The sequence below is a fragment of the Ixodes scapularis genome, unplaced genomic scaffold, assembly GCF_016920785.2.
Source record: "Ixodes scapularis isolate PalLabHiFi unplaced genomic scaffold, ASM1692078v2 PGA_scaffold1__304_contigs__length_218370807, whole genome shotgun sequence".
NCBI lineage: Eukaryota > Metazoa > Arthropoda > Arachnida > Ixodida > Ixodidae > Ixodes > Ixodes scapularis.
In genome coordinates, this window is record NW_024609846.1 from 193,587,292 (window position 1) to 193,602,715 (window position 15,424).

The 15,424-nt window shown below is 47.2% G+C and overlaps 1 protein-coding gene across 4 annotated transcripts in view; it reads right to left on the reverse strand.

Annotated features, from left to right (window-relative positions):
• Positions 1–11,372: 11,372 nt before the first annotated feature.
• Positions 11,373–15,424, reverse strand: part of LOC8039969 (putative phospholipase B-like 2) — a 70,294-nt gene continuing 66,242 nt past the window's right edge. For all 4 annotated transcript variants that reach the window (XM_040213550.3, XM_040502120.2, XM_040213553.3 and 1 more), the window contains one exon: positions 11,373–11,747. In XM_040213550.3, the coding sequence (XP_040069484.1) occupies positions 11,556–11,747 (192 nt within the window). In that variant the 3' untranslated portion in view covers positions 11,373–11,555. The remainder of the gene's footprint in view (positions 11,748–15,424) is intronic.

Below are 15,424 nucleotides of genomic sequence, written 5' to 3' on the forward strand. Positions count from 1 at the left end.
CATCGAAAGCTATCCCTGTGTAAGAAAGAGATCTAAAACGTTTCGGGGTTGTCCTCAAGTATAACCCCCCCCCCCCCCCCTCCCTTCCCGAACAAAGCATGCAAAACAAAGAGAAAGCTTTCTCAGGTGTTTCAAGGACTGGGGCCTCTCGAAACCGCTCATGTTCTCAAGCTGAAACCTAATGCGACAATATTCACTAAAACTTCGCCAAAACAAGTAATGCTTTCGCGCTATCGTTAGTGGCAGAGATAACTAGAAAAGACGTAGTCGCAAGGTGTCATCTCCCCAGAAAAGAAATCTTCAGACTGGTGTGCGTCATAGTCCCCAAACCATCCAGGCCGAATCCACTTTTTTTTATCTCAGAGAACTGAACAATAGAAGGGTATGCACTTGGGCTAGTTGGTGATTCATGTTTGTGAGGGTAAAAGCGCTAAAAACAACGGACGAGTAAAAGAAACGAACAACACAGAGCACAGAACTGAACAAGCATATTCAAGACAAAATCATCACATCCCTTCAGTGGAAGACACGCCGGGAAGACAAGCACGAAACAAAGTATCTTCAAAGATGGACTGGATTTAGGGCTTCTGGCAAATCTCGTTAGTGAAAATGTGACTCCCGATAATGTTCACCACTCAGTTTCGGAGACTTTTTTGCAGTCGCCTAGCATTCGGAATCACGTCGGCTCCGGAACACTACTAGAGATACATGACCCAACTTCTTGAAGGAGTAGAACGTGTAGTTTGTTACTTGAACGACGTCTTGATATCAGTGTTATCGTCCTGGCAGCGCTATAGCAATGTCTGCGAGAAGTGCCCAGGCAACTCATCAACAAGACGCTCGCTCGACAGAGCAAAGTGTGTGTTACAAGCAGCCGGCATTGATTTCCTGGGTCAAAAAAGACGGCAAAAGTAACCATCCATATTCGACGATCGTCAACGCAGTGAAGCAGATGCCAATAGCGTTCTTAAAACAAAAGGGCAAGTCCGGATCAAACGAGCTGCAAGTAGAGGTGCGGCGCCCGGAAAGGAAGCCGCATCGGCTACCGGTCGTGGTACAGGCCGCACATAATTTGCCGACACGCTAGCTTGGTCGGAGGAACCAAGTGATGGAGTGTCTGATTTCCGATTTCTTGAGCTTTCAATGGCAAAGCTCGACGAGGCGGCACAACAGCTGTCTTTCCAGCTCACAGAGGCACTGCAGGGGCATCCGTCTAAGGTTACCGGAGCTTAATGCGTGATTGTGTCTCACACCAGCATCCTACACAGATGCTCTCGCTTATCAAGAGACCCGGATAGCTACAGTACCCATCACAGGCTTCAAGGCATACGCCTACCCGCCTATCCCGTCCAGTAAGGCAACCGGCAGCAAGGTACCGTGCGGCCAAGCCATGGTTTACCTGCGGGAACACTGGACACAACATCAAATTGATTTCTCGCACTGGTGTGCGGAACAGTTGGAAGTCGTCGCCGTACGTGCCGAGTCGAAGAGACATCACTTTATCACCGTTTCGGTCTACTACAGACCTGCTGTGAGCGCCAAGAATCCGAGATGGAACGAGTGGATATAGTATCTTCGCGCCCTGTACCCAGAGGATATGCTCGTGGTCGGGGGAGACTTCAATCTTCGGCACATGGAGTGGGGCTACGACGTCGGCACGTCTTGTGGCCAAGAACTGTTGGACGTGACGTTGTGCTGGTGACTCATACATTTCAACTCTCCTTGTTCCAAAACTCCGGTCGGGTACAATGCCAGACAAAGCCCGGAGATCACATGGATCTTCAATTACATCAGGTGCTGCGCCTGGCTGGTTGATTTCGACTCATGGGGGAGAAATTATCTATCCATACAAGTAATGATCACCTTCCCTGGTGAGTCAGATACGATGAGTCGACGGAAGGCGGGGACCATCAACTGGGACGAGTTCAGCAAGGACCTGGCTGAAATGCCGGACGCGCCAGACGAGGAGGCGCTGCGTGAGGCTCTCAAGGCCGCCACGACCGTCTCTGACGTTCGTGAAGATGCCCTTACTCCGGATCTGCACCTGCTTAACCTCTGGGTGAAGTGGGTCCGGGCACTCCAGCGCTACAGGCGATGACGCAAAACTACCTGTGCACTAAGGAAGGTGACGCGCCACGCAATCGCGGCTAGACAACATGCCACCCGGCTGAAAACGGAGCGCTGGCTGGACTACAGCGCATTCCTTTCCGAGAAGAGTTCCATTCGCAAGCTGTGGGCCACGGCAGGTACATGCTTGGACAAAAGAGGGAACGTGCTGCTGCCCTCACACTGGCCCTGCGGACTGACAAAACGTCTGAGAAGATGGCCGAGCTAGAGGTGGCCAAATATTTTCCGGTACCTTAATTAGAGCTTTCCACGGCAGACCGGTACAGCCCGGTGAAGTGTAACCCTGCGAACCTCATGAATCAACCCTTCACGCTGGGAAAACTCGAGGTCGCGACCGCGTTGGCCGGCCAAGGGGCACCTCGGGTCCCGAACGCATCACCATCCCCATGCTGAGAAAACTGCCTGAAAGAATCAAGCGTGTCGCTCGAAGCCATCAACACAACGCAAAGAGACGGAACGCTCCCGCAGTGGCAGAAGCCCTCTACAATTATTCCAGTACCCTAAGAAGGCAAAGAGCAGTGCAAGATAGCCAACTTCAGAACCATATTCCTCACCTCATGCGTTTGCAAACTGGCAAAGACGATGCTGTTGGATAGACTCGTCTTTATATTTCAGAAAGAAGCCGCTTTCCATCCGACGCATACCTGCTTCCGGGCAAAAATGGGTACGCAAGAAAGTCTCTTGCTTATCTCGAAGGACCTCGTCAACAAGAAACTGCCGCGCAGAAAAAATGTTCGCACGCTGGTTCCCGTCGACGTGGCAAAGGCGTTTGATTCGGTCCCGCATTGGGCGGTCATCCGCAAGACGCGGAAGGCTATACGCGGCAACACCCTCAATTTCATGAAGGCGTTCCTGAGGAGACTCATGTCATTGCCAGAATAGGCGGACATGAAAGCTCATCTATCCCCAACAAGGTAGAGGTGCCTCAGATCTACGTGCCCTCGACCCTCCTGTTCAACATAATCAGAGTGGGCTTATGTCAACGACTTCAGGAAGCTCCCCATCTGAAGTCCATGGTTTATGCCGACGACATTTCAGTCTGACGAAAGAAGGGGACTTAGACAGGCAGCAGAACATCCTGCAGGCGGGCCTGGACGTTGTGCAGCGACACATCGAACACATCGGTCTCCGGGCGGCCGAGGAGAATACGAAGTATGTGGTCGTTGTCCCGAAGAAAGAACGTACGTCCGGCGTGGCGAAGAGACTCCACCTTGCACTGGCGGGAAGCAGGATCTCTCCGGCGGAAGGAATCAGGATCCTCGGTCTACACATTGAGGAAGTCGGATCATGCAGAACGTTGCTCTCCGTAATTCCTAAGCAGTGCCTGCAGTAAAGTTGACATATGGGCTAGTTGGTAGTCTAACATATTGAAGGTGTTTAGCGCACAAGGTAGAGAGAAGAAGAACAGGAAAGAAAAGAGCGCTACTCACAACTACGTTTACTGACAAGAAAAGAAAGAGAAAGAAAAATAAGAAGAAAAGCCGAAATAATCCGCCGCGGACTCGTGCTTCTACCACCAGCCCCGTGAATGATAGTGGCTCGTTCATCCTGGCTCGTGTGAGCCATTCATTGTTTATTGAAGGAATGTCCTTTCCTTGTTTGGCGGCGTTACTGATTCCACACTAATACAATTCGTGCCCTCACGGAGGATGTAGAAGGCATCCAGTACCTCGCGGGTCAATAACGCGCGAGGTACTGGAGGCCTTCTACATCCTAAATACCTTCAATATGTGCCATAAAATGGTTAATGTCATTAGACGCATTTGCAGCTACAGGGTAGGTGCTAGCGACGAAGGCACCCGCCGCATGGTAAATACTCTGGTCTTAAAAAAGTATGCTTTACAGCGGCGCACTATTGTCTTACGAATAACCAGTGCAGGCGGTTAGAGATTCTTAAAACCCAAGCAGCAAGGATCATCATGGGGCTTTTCCGTTTCACGCCGCTCGCCAAACTGCGAACATGCCAAATAAACGCGATACCAGAAGTATGATAGTTTGCACAGCCGCGACCTGGGAGACACTGAAGCACTGACGGGCAGAAAGGAACATTCTTGGTCTGGTAAGACCAGACCTAGAGGATCCTTTGCAGTTGCTTCCCGAAGCTCAACCGCCATGGGAGTCGCACATTGCGCTAGTAGAAGGGCAGCCTCTCCCTCGCTACACAAGCCCGACGAACACGGAGAGACAGGGGCACCACGCTCGCAGTCACACCCAGAGGTCCAAGACTGGAAGTATCCCCTAGAGAGACTTACTGTCTACGTTAACGCGGCTTTCTTCTGCCTCCCAGACCAGGTTGCAGCTGCCGCCATCATAGCCCCAGTGTGGGGCTATGATGGCGGTGTGGAGCCGGTTAAGGAGGGACAGCTGAAAGATATTCAGTTTGCCCTTCGCACGGTGCTCGACAACGGGGAAGTTTGGCCCACGCAGATGGTTTTCTTTACGGACCCTATACCAGCCCTACCCGAGTGCAGGACACGTCTCTCTCCAAGGTAAGTCGTCAAGAAAATCAAGAAGATCTCCGTTTGGCTGCTCCAGCTCGGCCCTAAGCTGCAACTCTCGTAAACGCCGGCGCATTCCAGGGTAGACGGCAACGAAGAAGCCCACTCGGCTGCTAGCGCGCTCCTAGATAATCTCCGCGACAGGGCGAATGGTCCCCGACATCAAATGGATCACGACTAAGCGGAGCGCGAAAACGACTCTTCGCCTAACAACGCGGAAGACGACCTGTAGGATCCCGATGAGCCGCGACAGCGTATGAGACAATTCAGCAGAGCCTCGCTAAGAAGCAGCCTGCCACGGGAGTAGAACCGTCTTCCCGGGAAGCTGGGCAGACTGGTTTCGGTGCTCCTTCGAAGAATGCGCACCGACAACGACTGCAGTCCGGCCAGGCGAAAAAATAGAGAAAGCTAAGAAGTGAAATACGGCTAGAGCGGAGCTGGGACTCTGCTCACCCGATGCAAAGGAAAAAAACACCACAATTTAATCCAATCCAATCCGGGCAAGGTTTAAGACGTCAAGTGTCCGCTTGCATGCCGTGATGCAACAATTGCACAGACAACAAGACTGCCGGCTTCGAGCATCTGCTCTGGTCCTGTAAAGGTGTACAGTCAAAGAGACAATTGTACAAGATTCAATGGCCTCCGTGGAAAACTAGATCTCTCTCAACCCCCCCCCCCCCCCCCCCCTCCCAAATCCGCCAGAGATTCATGTCGCTGTCTTGCTTCCACTTCCGGGCATCGCTTTTATGGCGCGCTCACACTGGAAGCGGATCCGCGACGGAGCGGATCCGCGCATTCTCAACCGCAAAACGGCTAGGATCGGGCGGTTGGAACCCGTTTTCGCCAACTGCTTCGGGGCAGATATCTCCCAACCGCTTTCACGAACCGCAAAGCGGTAGCCAGTCACAACGCGGCACTGATGTGATGTCAGTGACTTTCGAAACAAGATGGCACCTGTCGCCGGTGAGGCGTTCAAGGCGCTGTAGTCCTAGCGTTACAGCAGACAAATCAACGGAGAAACGTGATGTTAACAACGCGATGCTCACGTCCATCACTTGAACCCGCCGCGAAAAGAATTAACTCATAATCTTAACGGGCTCCACGCCAGTGATTTGGTTCGGGTAAAAGTTTGCCTGTTGTTCGGGGTGCCACAGCCCAAGGCTCGCTGCCTTGTTAGTCTCTGCCCGTAGAACGTCGAAACCCGCCCCTGAGTGATCGAAATGTCAGCTTAGTCGCGTGAACTATTGAAAGCTTTTGACACCGTACATGACCACCACGAAGGCCGATAGAGACGTCGTCAGCCTGATTGCGTAGCCACAGCACTGCCGCGGAGCGGGAAGGGTACCTGAGCCAGCTCGACCTGTAACGTTTACTACAAACAGAAAAAATACTCAAGGAATAGTGTACGTACCAGACGATGCACAGGTAATCCATACGGCGTTTATTTGAGCTTAGTGTCAAACAAACAGTAGACTCGATCGACGTGCGAGGGACGAGAGAAGTGCCCGCCACCAAAGAAGCCACGACCAGCTAGCACCCGAACACATTCTCCGGCACCACGGTTCACCCCACCGCTCACAACTTCGAAAATGATAAGAGCGAACGAGGGGGGAAAACTGGCCCCCTATCCCGAAAACAAGGTCAGCCTATTCATGCGGGAAGGGTCCACTTCGAAAAAAAGGTCGGGGGCATCCTTTTCTGAGTCAGCAAGGCGAGTCTAGCTGGGCTTTGCTTGTGGGTGAAGTCAAGGGAACCACTGGCGAGTTTTGCGGGTCCAGGCTTCTTTTTTCGCTGCCGGAACTCGTGATGCGTGCGAACATCCCGAAGAACATTTTCAGAGTGCCAAAATGCCAAACTTTTGACTTTGGATCGGGGATTAAAGTGGATTTTGGATTGTAAAACAGGGTTGCCAAATGCAAGTGACAAAAGATCACGCGTGATCGCCAAGAAACCTCCAACCGCCTCTCGCCAGCCACCAGCCGCCTCTCGGTGTGTCTGAACGGGGTAGCTCGCGAACCGCATCTGCAACCGCTTCGCGAACGCGGATCCGCTTCCAGTGTGAATGCGCCATTAATGTGGGCATCGAGGCAGACATTCACATCCCTTCATTTAGCGTTTGTGCGCCATGACGCTTAGGCCTTCTCGCAGCTACCGGCGCCTCAACCACACCCCGCCATCCATCCAAACATATATCTTTGCCTTGTCCTATGGCTAATAAACCCATGTTACTACGAGTACTGTGCCGAGATGATCACGACATGATTCAAACGAGTACGACACGTTTTTGAGCGCCATCGTGAGCAGGGCTTGCGGCGCTCATCTTGAGCGTAATATTTAAATCGGGCTAAAAACGAGGAATCGATCGATTATTTTCTAAAAAAATAACCTCTTCGAAAATTTAACAATTTGGTCTTACCTCCCATAATAACTACTAAACACTCCAGTTTTAACATAACCCCGGAAACCAAGACTAAAAAGTTAATTACTATACTTCAGTTAATTAGCCTATTTACCGTGACAATTATTCAATTATCTAATGCTGGCGAAACCTGATAAATAAATGGTAAAGACTGCACTCGCTTAACCGTCACCCAGTTTTGAAGACAATATATGTTGGAATTAAAAATAAACACCATGTATATTAGTAGAAAAAACATCAAGTTTTATAGGTACTACACGCCCAAACGCCACTAAACATCATCCGAAACTACGCTACCTATAACTACTGCTTCATTATAAGCCAAAAAGCAGGAGTCGACCGAATCGCTACTTCGACAGGCAACACGAAGCACAACAACTCGATTCACTCAACTCCGGAGAGCGAGTTTGTGTCATTGACTTAAAGCGAACCGGAGTTGATCAGATGAAGTAAAAAATGCCACAATCGTACTGGATAACATCCGAGGGTAAATATATAAGAATACGTCGCAAGCATCTAGTTCCTTTCGCCAACATATCAGAAAAACAAAACGTCGATGTAGAATTGTCCGCAACGGCCTTGAGGCTTGAGGAAATTTTGTACCGACTCCTCGCATGAACGCACTTTTCGCTGGCGCCGCGTCAAAGAAGACGCGACCTCCGATATCTTTCTGACTTGTGAAAGAGGCCGCGAACCACCGTTCATGAGTTGCCAGAGCCCAAATATCCGCTTTTGTTGCACTGTAACCTTAGCGCCCTGTACCCTCGTACCCGAGCTGTCGTTTTATTATTCTGACTTTCATTCAATGAACCAAGACTACTTCACTCTTCAACCTGTAGAGAGGGTGCGAACGTTCATCGAACCTGGATTTCAAAGATCAAACTAGGCGGTTCGAAAGGTAAAAAAAATGTTTAAAAATGTCGATTTTATTACATTTGAAAAATTTGACGATTTTGAATTTTCAAACTTTTTGCACCCAGAAATTTGAATGTTTTCAAATGTTATATATTTTCCGCGAAGAAATCGACATTTTCCGAGTTTTCGTGCTTATCGAGCAAATAAATTCAACAATTTTAGAACTTTCGAATCTGCTGATCTTAAAACTTCAACGAAGTTCAAGCCAGGTTTCCCACCGATCGATAAAGCCAACAAATATAAATAACACATGTTACGAGAGTGCGGAGTGGATCCGAATTTGCACTGGAGTTTCACCTCACCGATCGTGCCACCAACGACTCGCTTTTTGCGCTCTAAATGGTTGCTTTGGGGTAGACTTGACCTCGTGCTTCGTAGAGTTTTCATCAAACTTCCGCAGAGTTTCTCACGTGCACAACTCCGCAGGTTACCTCGAGGTGACCTGTGGGCCAGCGTATCCCTTGCCTACTGATTTAGAATTCAACCGAGGCACCGAGGTTTTTCGCTGAGAAATTTTTCATGACCTCCTTTTTTATTTTTTTAATGCAAAGGCTCCCGACTTCCTCGATTAAGGGACTTGCCAAATAAATGTGAGGGCGGAGCGCGGCTGCGACGCGCGACAGTAAACGCTGGATCGGCGATTTCTTTGTGAGCATTAGTAAGCTAATACATTTTAAAATAACCAACACCCCCATTCGCAAAACAGAAAAAAATACGGACATTGGCAATATGCTGGTGGCTGGAAATTGTTATCTGGGCCGGGTTCAGATGACGTCCGGTCTTTATCTGAAGAGCCGTATTTTCGGGGGTCTGGTTGCGCTCTCCTCAACCCTGAGCTGTGCCGGGTACTGTGCCTGTATCCAGCGCTTTCTTCGTCCAACATCCCTCCGAAACTAAAGACCCAGACGAACTAAAAACGCTCGGAAGTCTGATTAAAGTCGTGTGTAGGCATCATCACGTATAAATTGCTATATTAGCATAAAATTTAAGCGACGCTTGTTCGGATTGCTGTCAGTATGCAAAGATGTAGGGAGTACGTTTATCAGGGCTTTTGAGAAAGTGTTGGATCAGTTCAAAGCTTCTTTCATTAATTACGGTAAATTACGAATAGCACAGGTAGTACCCAAGTGCAACTGTACCGAGAGAGGGTTATTTACGGTATAAAAGAAATGTGCGACATTTTCAGTGAAATTTGCAGCACATTTTGCAAATCTTTTTAGTGGTATCCGCGTAAAATGTATTCTAAAACGCGGAATACGATCTTCGAGGGTAAATTCCAAGACTGCAAACTTAAATTCGAAATCGATATGCTTTTTAAACCCATATCTCTGGGGAAATTGAGAACTTCATATTTTTCAAACTTGAAGCTTAAGAAAATTAGAAAAATCAAAATTTTAAGTTTTAATTGTGAAATCATTCGAAAATATTAAAATTGAAACTTACGAAACCTTTATTTTTTTTTTTTTTTAGTCAAGCATTTCAGTAAAAAAGACGGAAGTCCAGAGAACGGGACTGGGTATCTCTAAAGCCGTCAGGTGCCGCCAACATACACGCAACAGACACATGAGTTCGACTCAAAGATGCGTCCGCCCCATGGTGTACGGTGACGCCTGCTCCTGGCCACCAGTTGTTCGTGACCGGGGCGCCGGGCTCGCCTCGTTTCGCGGCGACATCCCGGCCGTCCAACGCTTCCCGAACAGCTCGGAGCTCACGGCGAGAAGGCGGAGCATTTTGGCCCGCGGCTATGACAGCCATCGGGGTAGGATGGGCAAAGGAATCCCCACAACGTATAGCCGGGATACAGGCAAGCTCGTCTAATGCCGATCGTTTAACTCTCCAGCATGGACAAGCCTAAAGACGAAACTTCAAAAACAACTTTTTTTGTTGTTTGTATAAGGCGTCGTGTTTGTAGGTTTTCAGTCTTGAACCCCACATTACAAGGTCAAAGAGGATTGGCTCTGCATCTGAGTTATGTTGTCTTCTGAGCGGACAAAATAACAGGCAAAGAGGATGATTACAGAGATGAGACACTTCGAGGCCTTTAAAATAAGCGTCTTTGTCGGCAGCATCAACCGAACGCACTTTGGCATATTCAGAGCTTCATCAAGACGACCGTGCCACAAAAAAGACTAACAAAGGTGACTGCGAAACTCGAAATGTTTCATGCCTCAGCGAATGTATACCTAGGGTTCTGTGTTCTCGGTACATAAGGATTAATTCAAAATATTAGCTTCGAGCGTTTTTCGGGGAGGCCAGAAAACACCAAGAATAAAGCTTAAAGAGAAATAATCTTAATCAGCTAATATATTTCATATTAACTAAGATCACACCTATGCTAAATTATCATTAAGTCTGCTTTTTTACAGCGGTCACTGTTAGTGACTATTCTGACAAAACATGTTTAAGCGCAAATGCAAAACGCCATCCTACAGCAAATGTACTGCTCTCCCTCTTGTCGTTCATTCTCAGACACGGCAAAACTCTCTCTCGCTCCCCTTCTTCCCCCTGTAAGGATGCGCTACTCCCAAAAAGCCCCATGGCCATGGGGAGAGCGCCCTTCGCCTCCCCATCGTTCGTGGTACATCCACGTGCCCTCCAGCGACGCCCTCCCTCCCTTCCCCTGCAGCCGCTGATACAAAATGCTCGCGTGGTCGCGCTCTGCCGGCACGCTTCCTTGCCTCCCCACTGCCGCCGCCCAGGTACTGTTCCCGTGTCTCTCCGCGCTTCTACAGAACAGTTCGCGTACGTATACGTTCGCTACTTCCGCCGCAGGCGCGGACATGGGCCGGCGGTAAAAGTTTTAAAAAAGCGTTTCAGCCCCCCCCCCCCCCCAAAAAAAAAAAAAAAAAAAGAAAAAGGAAACCGCATTACTGTGTCTTTTTTTAACACTTGCAACATATCGCCCAGTCGTTCCACCAAAGCACACAACTCCTCCCACACGACTATTATACAAAATCTACTGCAAGCAAAGAAGCCATTGCGAACGCTGTACAACACACTGGCTGAAAACAAATCTTTTTCGACGTGCTTTTCCACAACGTAGCACTTACCGCTGACTGTAGCAGGACATTTTAAATGGTCATTTGTATTTTCTTTCGGGACCACACCCCTTATCTGGTTCACTTCTCTTATCGGTATCGGGACAATTTCCAAGTATTGGGGACTCGCGCATATTTTCTGGACGTTAGGAAATGCTACGCGTGCCTTCAAATTTCTTACACTTAAACCCCTATAAAGGCCCATCTTTTTTGTCCGAGATCTAAAATTGAATTGAAAAATAAAATATGTGGAAAAAATGTAAATGGAAGAAAGTACTCCTAAGTTTGAAAGAAATTAACTTCGAAATCACGGCACCCTTAAAGTGCTACCATACGTAATGTATCATTTAATAATTAATATTCAACAATATGTGCTATTTTCGTACAAAATTTTATTGCACGTATTAATACTGACCTATTGCCGCTGAATATTTATTTACATCACCCCCGTGCCCAATAGAAAGAAATTACCCTGTTTTTGTCTCTTATTTTACTCGTTTCTCTTCATATTCCAAGCGCGGAAAGCTAAACACAATATCAAAGCCCGTAAACACGGGCTCAGAGGTTCGGGCAGGAATTCCAGCGGTGGTACGTGGGCCCGAACATCCACTTGTCCGGATGGCCGTCGTGTAGATCTTGGAAGCCACTCGTGCTCCATTGGAAGGGCGGCAGCACGGAGCCGTCGGGTTGGAACGTGGGCCCGTTTATGGCAATAAACTCGAGGCTTTTAAACATGGCGTAGTTGGTGAGCTGAAATAAGAGAAGAAATAACGTCACCAGTGCGTTTGTTTTGCGTGCCTGGAGTCACTGACAACTTAAGAAGTGCGAGGTGAGGCTGATTATGTATACGGCTCTTGCTTCGTTCTTCGACGTTTGTATCGGCTAATTAATCAATTAATGAATCAACCAATCAATCAATCAGTACATGTTTTTTGTCCCCGAACAGCTCGTAGATCTTAAAGTCGCAATGACATTGCATGCGTAGCGGCGAGAAGATGTTACAGACTCGCCACGCCCTGCTTAAATTAAAAAGTCATTAACACCCGCCCCCCCAAAAAAATTTAGTTTACACTTTTTTGCCAGGCGAATGAATATTGTCAGGAGGCTACCCACTTAATATTTTACTAGAGTCCCGCATATTTTTTATAAAGCAAAAAAAGAGAACTCAACTGCTCGAACCGAAGCCGAAACACGAGCACGGAAGCTCAAGGCCGGAAGTCACGTGGCTGCACCCAACCGCGTTTTTTTTTCTCCGCTTCTCCGGCGTGTGCAGCCAACACCTACTAGCCAGCTTTAAAGCCTGCCCGTTACGTCACATGACGTCACGTCCGGGGGTCCCGCACGGGTGCTGATTAGATGCGAGTGCCGCGTCAGCGTTCCCGTGAGACTATGATAGGAAACGAGCCCCACGCGGACGCTGTCGCGGCCCTCGCGTCCAATCAGCACCTGTGCCGGACCCCCGGACGTGACTTCATGTGACATAACGCGCACGCTTTGCTGTCTAGGAGGTGTTGGTGAAGCAGACGACAACGAAGTCGCGTGCACCGTTCGTCGTGCGATTGTTTCCCACTTATATCCCTTCCGCTCGATGCTCTGTGTTGAAGATCGATTGGCCGGTACCAGGAATGCCAGTTCCGAAGTAGCGGCACCACTTCCGTTGGAACGTTGGTACGTGGTGCGCCGCCATCGCGTGGTCCAGCCCGCGGTACGTCTCCATATTGAGAATGACGTGTTCATATACTTCCTGCGATTGTTGCAACACGGTTTTTTTTTTTCTTTGTTTTTTTTCAATCAATGTATTTGCAGATTTCTGGAGGCTACAAAAATTATGTTCGCAATATTTTCTATTTTTAAATTTGAATGTACGCCTTAGATGACACAAGACTTAAAATATATTTGGTACACGTAGCTTGAACACCACGTGACAATAGAAAAGAGAGTGAGCGCGACTGAAAAGGACTAATTCTCGACCGACGGTTTTCGGACGTAAAGAATGCGAATTTCAACTCGCCAAAAATCTTCTGGGCAGTTGGGCTCTTATAGGTTTTGTTCAAATAAAACCCTCGGCGAGCGTAAATACCCTGTCAGTGTACCTTTTGGCTGAATAAGGGTGACGATGTCGGTTAGTTGGTTCATACTGACGAAAAGGCAAACAGCGCACAGTAAACGTTGACTAAAAAAAGTGCAAACAGGACAAGCGCTGACTCTCAACTGAAATCAACTCAACTCAACTGGAGCTGTAGGGGGGCATCTTCCATTGCATTGTCATGGATGTGGGTGCAAACCTATCTTCAGTGAGACTGGTATCATTGGCAATGGAAGGGGCAGAGTGAATAGAGAAACTTTAGAGGCGCATGCAATTATCAAAGCAGGCGCGAACTGCGTAAGCCAAATATCACTGGGCTTGAGTAGTAAAGAGATTTTTTTTTTGGACACGTGGTGAATGTATCATGTGACGTGGGCGGGGTTGCTGTTTTCTTCGTTTTGTTTTCATCTGATTAAATTTCAGTTGAGAGTCAGCGCTTGTCCTGTTTGCACTTCCTTTAGTCCCCGTTTACTGTGCGCTGTTTGCCTTTTCGTCACCTTTTGGCTGACGGTGACATTTTTTAGAAGGCCTGCGAGCTCGGTTTTCGGCTGCACGCGGAAACAGCGACTCACGGCATAGAGGAGTATTCCCTGAAATGAGAAAGCTTGAAATATAATCAAACAAAACAAGGCTCAATGCGCGCAGGGACTATGAGCGGTACATTACTTTGGGTTTTTTGCGCATATCGCAATTTTTTAGACCTCATTCATTTACGAGTTCGTCATTTATTGAGATCGTTCAACTGTTCGCTGCGGTTGAATGTCTTTACAGTCAGCAGAAAAGTCTGAAACAGACGCGCCTTATATTCCGCAACATAAACCATTCAGTGTACGCTACTCTTCTTCAGACCATATTAACATTTTCGATGGCCCTACTGCGAATCGTTTTAATCAAAACAATGCAGAATTTATATAGTTACTGAAATATTAAGGAGCGAAAGTCGAATATATTATGTTCATGTTCATTGCTTCGTTGTTATTGACTAATATCGCAATCCCTTAGGCTGCAAAGCGCTAATTAGTTCCTCGGAAGTTACCACGTACTTCGTAAAATATCGGTGATTATACTCCTTTTGATTGCTTGAACACATGTCGTGTGGCAATTTAGGCATTCGGATATTCGTTACAATTCTCGACCACGGCGTAGCATTTTTTTTCTGGGTCACCGGAATGGTGTTCCCAGAAAAAAAATAAACGTTACGCCGGCGGTGAAAATATTTTTTTTTTATTTAGAAAAGCTGCTACTCACATGAAGATCATAGCAGGTGGGATACAAACATAATGAAACTTAACACACCAGGTCAATTATACAGGCACTCACATCCTCAACCACACAGTAGCAAAACACAATAAATTATACTAAGCGCGCGACAAACAAATAAAGATATCCCAATTCCCCTGTCTCTAGGAGAAGCCCGTTCCATAGCTTCACAGTACGTGAAAAATAAGAGAATTTGAAACAATTATTACAAGGCATGAGTAGAACTATGGATAAACTATGTTTTTGTCTTGTATAATAGCCTTGTGAAAAAGTGATGTCGTCATTCATATTAAATTTAAAATAAATAATCTGATGTTAAAAGTTTAATCTGCATGCCCGATTCCTTTTTGTCATTGACTGTGGACAAGACTGTGTACTGATGTCCTTCGACAGGTATTAAATATAAACCTAGCAGCTTTGTTTTGAAATCTGTTTAATTTCGCTAGTAATTTCGCTTCAAATGAAGCTTCAGAGTTATTTTAAGAAAGAAGAGCCTACGAAAGGAATTTGAAGTAACGTAATCAATATGTTTATTCCAGTTGAGGTGGTTAGTAATCCTAATCCGCAGATATTTTTACCTAGAACCCACTACTACGTTTTGGCTTCCCATGTTATATTTAAACAGAAGGGACTTATTTTCGTGAGTAAAAGACATAAAAACACATTGTTCATAATTTATGCACACTTGCCAAAAGCTACGCCATTTAATTATCAGACCTAGACCTTCATTTGACTTATAATGATCACTAGAACCATTCACCTCGTAACAAACCACACAAACGTCAGCATACAACCTCAAGTTTCCAGAAATATGGTTCACAATTTTTTTAATAAATAGCAAAACAAAAGAGGCCTTAGAACTGATCCTTTGGAAACCCCCGAGTCAACAGTCACCCTATCCGAAGTAGCCTGCTAAAATCTGCGTATTGCTGTTTATTAGAAATGTACGCCCGAACCCAATATACTAGTTGATAATTTCTTAAGATTTCGTGCAATTCGGCAGCTAGCTTGCTATGCGAGAGCTTCTCAAAGGCCTTCGCAAAAAAAATAAGGTCAATCTGACCGCCTTTATTTATGGATG